The sequence below is a fragment of the Schistocerca piceifrons genome, chromosome 4 (assembly GCF_021461385.2).
Source record: "Schistocerca piceifrons isolate TAMUIC-IGC-003096 chromosome 4, iqSchPice1.1, whole genome shotgun sequence".
NCBI classification, from domain to species: Eukaryota; Metazoa; Arthropoda; class Insecta; order Orthoptera; family Acrididae; genus Schistocerca; species Schistocerca piceifrons.
This window is the reverse complement of record NC_060141.1, coordinates 223,162,934-223,173,091: the sequence shown is the minus strand read 5'-3', so window position 1 is coordinate 223,173,091 and position 10,158 is coordinate 223,162,934. Positions and strand designations below refer to the sequence as shown.

The 10,158-nt window shown below is 38.6% G+C and overlaps 1 protein-coding gene across 1 annotated transcript in view; it reads right to left on the bottom strand.

The window, feature by feature from the left end:
* Nucleotides 1-2,940: 2,940 nt before the first annotated feature.
* Nucleotides 2,941-10,158, bottom strand: part of LOC124796463 — a 279,228-nt gene continuing 272,010 nt past the window's right edge. The window contains exon 8 of the mRNA XM_047260686.1: nucleotides 2,941-3,342. Within this exon, the coding sequence (XP_047116642.1) occupies nucleotides 3,320-3,342 (23 nt within the window). The 3' untranslated portion in view covers nucleotides 2,941-3,319. The remainder of the gene's footprint in view (nucleotides 3,343-10,158) is intronic.

Genomic DNA, 10,158 nt, shown 5'->3' with positions numbered 1-10,158 from the left:
TGGCAGGAAGTTCAGAGTGATAATTGACCATACCAGCCTTTTATGGCTCCTGAATTTGAAAGACTCCACCAGTCATTTAGCTTGTTGGGCAGTGAACGTAAGCGAGTATGACCATGACTTCACCATAAGCTGGGAAAACTTTATCAGGATGCACACGCCTCAAGTAATAGGGCCTGTGTAATATAAGCAGATGAGGTAATTATTGCAGGTACAAATCAGTATGGGGTGCCTTCCTGCACACATTGTGTCCCTTAGTGCCATCTGCTTTGTGCTTGACTAGGACATCCAAAACAGGGAGTTCACCATTCTCTTCCACATCCATGGCAAATTTGGTGCTGGGGTGCAGAGTGTTCAGACATTGAAACAATTGAATCCTTCCACACCCATGTGGCTACCAACAAATGTGTCATCATATCTGAAGAAACATGCTGGGTATCAGTGAAGCTTCTTCTAGATCTTGCTCTTCAATATATTCCATGAATATGTTCGCTACAACTAGTGATAGAAGATACTCTATGACAACAACATCTGTTTGTTGATAAGAGACTGTAGATTTGAGGACAAATTCTAAGAGGTAGGTCATTGTGGGGCTGGACTTCTCTCTGATCAGAATAAGGGAATCAGAGAGCAGCACTATGGTCAAGAGAGAGACCTCATCAAAACTCTCCACAAAATCCTGGTAATGAGGTCTTCTAGCCAGCGGGTTGTGAGTGAAGGGGTGGACAATGATGTGAGTATAAAGGAGGTGTGATAAAGCAAAGATGCTCATTTGACTGTTATCACTCGCATATGGCAGCAAATATTATGCTTCAAAAATGTCTGCACCCAGCTGGACATGAGAGAGGGCAATGCAGTCTAACTGTGTCTTCGTGGTCCCTACATGAGCAGTGTTTATAATGGTCTTACATTTCCACATTCCTCAATTAATATTGATTCTGGAAACTTTGTAAGTATGTGTTCACAAGCAACATTATAGCATAACTTGATTAAATGAAGGGTTGGTTTATAGGGCACATCCTAAGGCACCAAGAATTACTTCATTTGGTATTGAAGTGTGGGATAACATTTTTAGAAGGAAACTGAGGCTTAACTACAGTAAGCGGATTCCAATGTAAGTAAGATTTAGTGGTTATGCAGATATGAGGGGATCTTCCCAAGAGAGACTAGGGTGGATAGCTGCATGAAACCAGTTAAGGCCTGATGAGTACTGTTGGCACAGAAACAGCAGCAGCACCTGCAGCTGGTTTGTCAGGGTGAAGAACTAACGTTGGTATAATATTTTAATTCTTCTCAGATGTTCAAATCTTTGTCTGCTTTTTCAAAGATTTTCTCAGTTATACTTTGTCTAGAAGAAATTAGAATATTTTTAAAGACTTTCTCAACGTTCAAGCACCTTTGAAGCTAATGACACCTCAACAATATTCTTAGGCATTTTCTTAGCACATCTTTTGAAAATCATGATTTAGTTCATTCCTAGTGTGTCAGTTTTCATTAGAATAATCTTTGTAGCTGGCAACTCTCATTGCAGAATGTTGTGGCTGCAAACTGCATTTCTGAGGACTCAACAACCATGATAGAAATCATGTCCAAATCACTTTTCAGATTGAGTGTGAGGATGGCTCTACTCTCCTTCACTACATGAAGCCTGTTAAAAATTCTTATTTTCTAAAAGTGGGAAATGCCTGCAACAATGTATCAAAACATTAACTTTCTTTACCTGTATGGTTACCTAGACATAAAGAATAGGAATTATAAGCAAGGACAATTTGTGGTCTACTCCAGTATGATAACGGATGGTTGCCTTTGGACTTCAAGCTCTGCGCTGCTGTAAACAATTTTTGGCAGCTTCATAATTTTACTTCCTGCACCAATATGATAAGTAAATTCTGCATTGCCATCCTATTCTCATGCCGCTGCAGGTGATGTCTATACTCCATACAGCAACAGAAGAGCTCTGACAGCTGACGCAGCTGTGGCGCATGTGCTTCGTGCATCCACAACAGCCAATCAGATCATGATCTTTTGTTTACGTTACCGTGGCAATGCCCCAGTGTTGCCATAGTGCTGGGCAACTGCTGCTTTCAGTCAGTTCCACCACATGCTACATTCAGGTATGTGTGTATACATGTGCATTCTGCTACTTCTGTGAGTTTCTTGCAGTGTGTGTAAGTGAAAAATATTACATGTAACATTTGTGCAGTTTGCTTTACCTTGTTAACGTTGAAAATTTGATTGTGTGGAACCATATTCATGGTAATTTTTTTTAAAAATTTTACCACCACTTGATGGCAATAATTTTTATTTTATTGATTATATGATCCAGAGTTTGGCCATAGGCCATTTTCAAGCACAGTAACTTATTTATATCTCAAAAGATATCAGACTGGTATGAAATACAGTGAAATCTGAACCGCATAACAATAAAATAAAAATTATGCAGCCAAATGGCTGCAACGTCATTAAAGAAAATATTTATGTGTGTGTTCGTGTAAGGTGACAAACACTGGTAGTACATGTGAAAAAATACTCCATCAAGGGAGACAGACACTGGTCAGCAGAATGCTGCCCATACAGGAATGCTGCAATGAATGACACGGCATTGTTAGGTTCTGAAGGAGCGCAAGTGTTGCCGAAGGGCGTGACGGGAAGGTCTGTCACCCTGTTCTCCCTACCGCTGGCTCGCTGCCCATCCGTGTCGAATAGCAGCAAGAGTACTGCCAGCTATCAGAGCTCTTCTCTCAATGTAAGGAGTATAGTACAGAACAGGGCAAGTGTAAATCTATGATTGTGTGTAAAATTTGACAGTACACACTGCATATACTGGAAACAAGATATCAGTTTTCAGTAATGTGTAGGATTAACACTTGCTGGCAGATGTCTTGATGTAAGAGTTTTCATTCTTTATTTTGTGAAATAAAATTACATGCAAAAAACATTGAATGAAAGCAACAAGGAAATTTATTTCATTAAAACGTTTGTACATGCATTGTAATTTAAAACTTTCTTTATTATTTCTTTTATATCTTTTACGTTAATCTACTTGATTTTTTATAATATATAAAAAAAAAGTTACAAAGTGCTTTTAATTTTTTTATAAATTTATCCAGCCTTCTTCACAGTATATGGATCTTTTCATGCTTTAGATTTAAGTGTAGATTAGCCACATCATGCCATTTCTCTATACCTATGTTTCATCAACTTTAGCAATGGGCCCTGATTTAAACAATTTGTCTATTTTCATGTGAAATATGAATATATGGTGTCCATTCTGGAAGTTATCAAAATGAATGTTCTTTAAGATCAGTAGCTATGAAGGAAATTAATGTAACTTCAGCAGAATTCCTGGAAAACAAAAATAAAGTTTTTCACATTATTACAAAGATGGTATTTCAGAGTAGAATTCAGTCATTTGTTGAAAATTATTTGCAACAGACAACTGAATTCTGTACATAAATTTATACTATAACTGCGGAAAAATAACAGCTATGACTAAAATAATAAAGTTGGAACTGCATGAGACCTTCTAAATTCTAGAAAAAGAGTAAAGAAGAATGTGTAATAAAACTGCTCACTAATCACAAACACATTTTTCATTTTATTTGGACATAAAGAGGGGACAGCTGTTTTAACTTCTATATCCTTGACCTTAACTTACAACAATTTTAGGTTTGTGTGGCAACACTATTGTGTGCAGTATAGTGGATCATTAACTTATATGATAAATTAATGCATTATCAATTCTTAGGAAAAAGGCGTAATTTGGTAATTCAGTTTGTCAGACAGTAGACTAATCAAAAGGTCTTGAGTCAGTCTGTGCTTGACATTAAGGATTCACTTCCTGGAAAAAGTTTAATAGCATGTCTGCATAGTGGTTTGAATTATGTGACGAACTGGATTTTCATATGCTTTTGGAAGGGTTAGTTCTCATGTTAGAGCAAATGTACAGTAAATGTATGGCCCTTATAGGTCTGCAGGGAATATATGGTGGAACTGTATATGTGTGTGCGAAATATCTGAACAGACACATGAGTAGATCAGCACAAACATACATCATTACGTTGTTCTTCCGAAGACAGACAGTAAGAAGCAAAAGTAACATCTGTTATGATCAAGATAGTCTAATGAGGCCACCTCTGGCGCTACTGTTCACAACATATGTAAATGCTCTTGCAGATAACTGATGTATTTCTGTATTTGTTAGCCTGGTGGCATCATTAGCAACTTACTACAAAATGCAGCGACACATTCAGATGATCACTGATGCGAAGACTGTTAGCCTACCCTCAGTGCCAAAAAGTAATGTAATACACATAAATAGATGAAAGTATCTGTATTAATAACATTTCATTGCACAAAACGTGATAAGTCATGATACACAAGTATCTACAAGCTTGTATGCAAAGATTTCATGTGGGATGAAAACACAGATATAGCTACTGGAAAGGCAAATGCCAATCTGATTTATTGGAAGGATTATAAGGAAGAGTAATTCATGCACCTAAGACATTTCTTACAAAACCTTCTCATAATTGCATTATTAGAGAAATTCTGGACCACACAGAAGGGTACTGACGATTTCTCTCTCCGAGAACCAACAGTAAAAGAACAGAAAAGGGGTACAATGATACAGGTGCATTATGTTTCCCAATGTGGTACCCACAGGCAGGGAGTGCCACAGTTTCTCTGGAAAACTGCAAGTGGCTGAAACAGCTGAGTGGATGGCAGCCAATCTTACACAAATAAAAGAGAAAACACAAGGAATTCAATCATGAAGCTCAGAATCATTAACAATATACTAACAAAAGCTGAATAGCAAACCAAGAGAAATAACTGAGAATAAGCTTGTTACTGTGTGCAAATAGTAATGTCAGCAACCAAAAAGCTTTGGATACACCAACACAACTGGCTGATGAATGAGCCCGCACTTTTCTAGTGGTCTAAGCCACCCGAAAGTCTTGTTAACAGACCCGTGTGTGGCCATGACATCACATATCTCTGGAGAGCCAATGCTGGTACATCCATCTGTATATCAGTGTCCAAATGCGATGAAAATACTAAATTATTCTCCACTTTAATGGGCTTGGAAGTGACAAGACCTATGTTATGGCTACTGGGGCAGTGGGGAGCATTGTTCCCTGGCAGTGACTCCAACAGCATCTCAATTTCCAAAGTTTCTATCCCTTTGGCATCTTATTCATTTTCTGTCTAGTTCAGTTGAGGCTGTAGTTGCTGCTGAGGCACTGAGACTGTCAGTGATTGTAGCATCGGAGGAAGTGACTCAAATTCCGTGAGTTGCCAGACCTATGCTGGTTCAGTCATCAACTGCTGCCACAGCTGGTAGCAATGGCATGGTGATACATGTTTGAAAGAGCTTGGTGTTGTCTTGCTGGAAAATGGAACCAATTACTCCACAGAACCATGGAGTGCCACTTTGGTAAGCAAACAAATCAGAGCTGACCAGGATGTCATTTCTTGCAAGTTCTAGTTTCTTCAGCTTCTCAATGAAATGTCCCAAGTCCATTATGTATGTATCAGTCTCTCAAACATGCAGCTGGAGTAAAGAGGCCAAGTGTTTTGCAAGTTTATACATTGGTGAACCAGAAGCACTAACAGTCATTCTTAATGGAACATTATTCTTACGGATCTTTGATAATCCATACAGCTGAGGTGTTAGTCTTAATGGAACATTATTCTTATGGCTCTTTGGTAATCCATACAGCTGAGGTGGTAGGGCTTCTGTGTCCTGGAGGGTCCTCTTTATGTCTGCTGAGAGGCCTTGATTAACTGATTCTTATCTAGTACTAAGTGCAGATCCGCTACATCGGATCTGCACTTAGTTTTTGGTGCATATTGGATCTAATAGGTACTGGTTCTTCCGCTTGTAATCTTCAGTTTTCATTATGATGGTCACATTTTTCCTTATCCAAGAAGATCAAAGAGTGTCTTAGATCAGCAAAGGAGAAAAGAAACCCACTTGCAATGTCAGGAATATACTCCATACCATGTAAAGGTGGAAAACTCTATGTTAGAATGACTGATGATAAGTCAACACTAGAATCACTGAACATGAGTGGCATTGCTGGTTGGGCTGGGATGAAAAATCAGTCATGGTAGAGCACACTCTGTGGAAGACCAACCACATAGTAAAATTTGTGAACATGGAAGTTCTTGGAGCAGAAAAGAGTTGTCACACCTGCTTATTCAGGGAAGATGTAGAAATACACAAACATGACCACAGTTTCAACAAGCAAGAAGAAAGCCTCAAGTTAAACAGATGCTGAATTCCCATGTTGCAGCAAATGATCATTGCAGGTAGCAAGGGGAGAACCTCTGCAGTAATCACCACAGAAAAGCTCTTGGACACTGGTGTGCCATATACTGAGTGTCTCACCTAACTCTGCCACCTCAAATATCTCTGGAACAACAACAGATATTCAAAAATGGTTTCCACCAGCATGAATGTATGGCAGGGGCTTAGGAAACCAAATACTACGTGAAATTTTAAAACGTAAAGAAATACTATTTTTAACACAAACTTGTGTATTTTTACATGGACACCCCCTATTATTTTGTATGCTATCAATAGCATGAAAAATTACAAACATAATGGTGTTGGTTGCATCGCAATACGTTAGTTACATCCTGAAAAATTCTGAAGCGAAGTTAATGCTTGAAATAAATGAAACGCACAGCTAGTGCACGTCCTGAGACTCAAGCTGCCACTATTCGTGATGTGATTGACGTAATATGTCAGTGGAGTGTTAATGTATGGTGTAGTATTATGCGTTTTCTTGTGGCTTGTTACATTTGCCATCATCTAGTCGATATGGAGGCATTCAGTAATGAAGAAAAACTAGATATTATTTTAATTTATGACTAATGTCACAGAAATGCAACTGCAGCTGTGACACTGTATGCTGAATGCTACTCAGACCAACAGTGTCCATTGTGTTGAACCATTGGCAACATCTGCAAGACACTCAGGTATACAGGAAGCTGGGTTCCCACAAAACGTTGACATACAGTGCCAGTGACTGGATTTGCTGTTCTGGCTGGTGTAGTGCACAATCCTCAGGTGGGTGTATGAGAAATTGCTCGAGGTGTAGGAATAAGCCACAGTAGTGTGTGCAGAACCTTGCATCAGCATCAGTTTCGTCCATTCCATATCTCACTGCACCAAGGACTGTACAGGAATGACTTTGAATCCCACTTTGCATTCTGTCATTTTTCACTTCAGCATTTTCAAGGCACTCCAGTATTCCTAAGCAATACATTGTTTATGGATGAGGCTTCATTTACAAATCATGTTAATGTGAATCTGCGGAACATGCACTTCTGGTCCATGCAAAATCCCCACTGGATTCAGCAAGTTGCTCATCAATGACAGTGGAGTGTCAATTTTTGGTGTGGATCATTGCTAACTGTATTGTAGGTCCCTAGTTTTACCATGGAACATTGAATAGACAGTTATATGCATCATTTCTTCAACACACACTAGCACTCCTCATTGACGATCTAGGATTGGAAACTTGTCTATCATTGTGGTTCCAACAAGATGGATGTTCTGCACACAATGCAAAAGTTGCCAGAGACGCTCTAGATGCGACATATCCAATTAGGTGGATCATCCAAGGAGGTACTGTGTAGGCGGTCCCCCGACTTGACATCATTAGACTTCTTTCTCTGGGGTGCAGTAAGAGACAGAGTGTATCGAGAACCCCCAAAGACAGTAGAGGATATGCAACATTGTATTACTGAGGCATGTACTGGCAATATCTGTAGAAACTCTACAACCCGTGCAACACTCTCTCATTACCCGCCTGCAAACGTATATTGATACAAACAGAGGGCACTACTAATACATGTTGACGTGACACAGTTTCCTTGGTCAAGATGTGGGTTTATCTTCTAAGCTGGATGTAATACACAACAATACAGTTCCTGTGGGTGACAGGATGTAATACACAACAATACAGTTCCTGTGGGTGACAGGGCACTAGTAAATGTGTTTAGCAAAGTGAATTAAAGTGTAGCTCTAGTTGTCATTTTGCTAGAATAAAAATACATTTACAATATGAAAAATGTAACTTTGCATTGGGCATGTCACTTGCTTGTTTTTGTGGATTGTTCACACCTTCCCATTGTGTGAGCCCCTGGCACAGACAGCATGAGGTGCATGCTTGAGTCTCAGGATGTGCGCTATCTGTGCACTTCATTTATTTCAAGCGTCATCTTTGCTTTTCTCGGGATGTAATTGACGTATTATGGTGCAACCAATGCCAGTATTTTTGTGATTTTTCATGTGATTGATTGCATATGAAATAACAGGATGTGTCCATTTAAAAATCCACAATTTGTGTTGAAAATAGTATTTGTTTACGTTTTAAAATTCCGCACAGTGTTTGGTTTCCTAAGCCCTTGCCGCTGAAAACCATTTTTGAATAACTATTGTTGCTCCAGAGATATTTGAGGTGGCAGAGTTAGGTGAGACCCCCTGTATATAAGCTGCAGCTGTGAGCTCGACTCCAGTCCACCATCAGCTAAGCATGGTGAAACTTTGGCAGTGCCAGCCACTTGTGCTGGCAAAACATCAGAAAAATCATCAAACATATGTCAACCAAAGACCCAGAGACAGAAGGGATATTCCATGTAATGTAGGTCACACTTACAATATTTAAATGTTTAAAGTTTCGTACCTTCTATATATTTTTTGAAAAGTCTGGACTTTTTAGTGTATGGCAACAATGGTTTGTGGCCCATTATTGCTTTCCCTCCATTATTTGTAGCCATTTTTATAATGCCATATGTTTTTCATATGATGAGAGTGTGAATTATTGGAGATTTTGGATCTTCATTTCGACTAACTGGCAGGTAAGAATTAGCATATCATTATTTATATTACCATTACATACCCTAATGTATTGCATAAAGAGTATAAAACTGAAGTAGGTAAATTATAAGTTAGGATAAATAATATAGTACAACAGCACGAAGTTTCAAGTAACATGAGTCACTTTCATCTAATTAAGTTTTTATACCAAGAAAGATATTAGAAATAACTTTATCTTGATCAGTAATTTACTTCTTAGTGTGAATGTGTAACTAAAATCACTACTAAAATTTTCCCAATTTCGACTAATATTGTAAAAACAGAAAACTAAATGTGTAACGTGAGTCATGTAATCTGAGCTACAGTTGTACTATTGTAAGGTTAGAAGAAGAGGATGCCTTTAGCAGCAGCAGAAAGACAGAGTAGGAGGAGGGAAAAGTCAAAGAGTGAAGAAAAATATGAAGAAATTAAGAGGAAGCACCTGGAAGAATCTAGAAAAAGCTAGCAGAAGCAGAAACAAAAGGTTCTACAGCAGAATCAACATAGGCAATGGCTGTTATTAGAAGAAAGAAGAGCTAAAACTAGGGCAAGAGTTAGAAAACATAGGCAACATAAGTTACAAAATCAGCAGCATAGCAAAACAGGTTTGTCATCGTGTAAGTCACATGGTGCACTGGATAAAGTCATGGCTCAAGTAGTGCAATTGCATACATTAGCAAGGCACTGTCAACTATACCTGAAAATGTTAAGGTAGTTTCAATCTGGTCAGATGGACCTGCCTCACAACTTAAAAGCAAATATGTTACTGCTGCTGTGCCTCAGTTTCAGTCATTTCATAATGTGGAAATCTATTGGAACTTATTTGCTACATCCTATGGTAAAGGAGCCATAGGTGGAATTGGTGCAGTTGCAGAATGGCTATTGTGGAATGCAGTAAAAAAAGGCGAAAATTCATAGTAGGTGATGCACCAACTTTCGCTCAGGTAGCTGCATGTACCCCAACTATGCATCTTTTTCATGTGTCTGTTGAAATTCAAGGAATCAATGTGAAATGTAATCTGGCTCAAATTTTCAGCACCATCAGTACCAAACATGAAAAGCATTCACTGCTTCACTACAAGAAAGGATTACTACAAACATATCTGCTGTTTCCAAAGAATTTCACTGCTGCAAACCAACATACTGAAGAAACTATAGAAAGTGTGAGAATTGGAGACTAGAATATGATAGTAAATTCACTGCTGGAGAAGTATGTGCAGCTTTTGGAAATTCTTACCTAACCAGTGCAATGGAGCATGCTGGTCATGATTGGCAATGGCCTGTAAAAT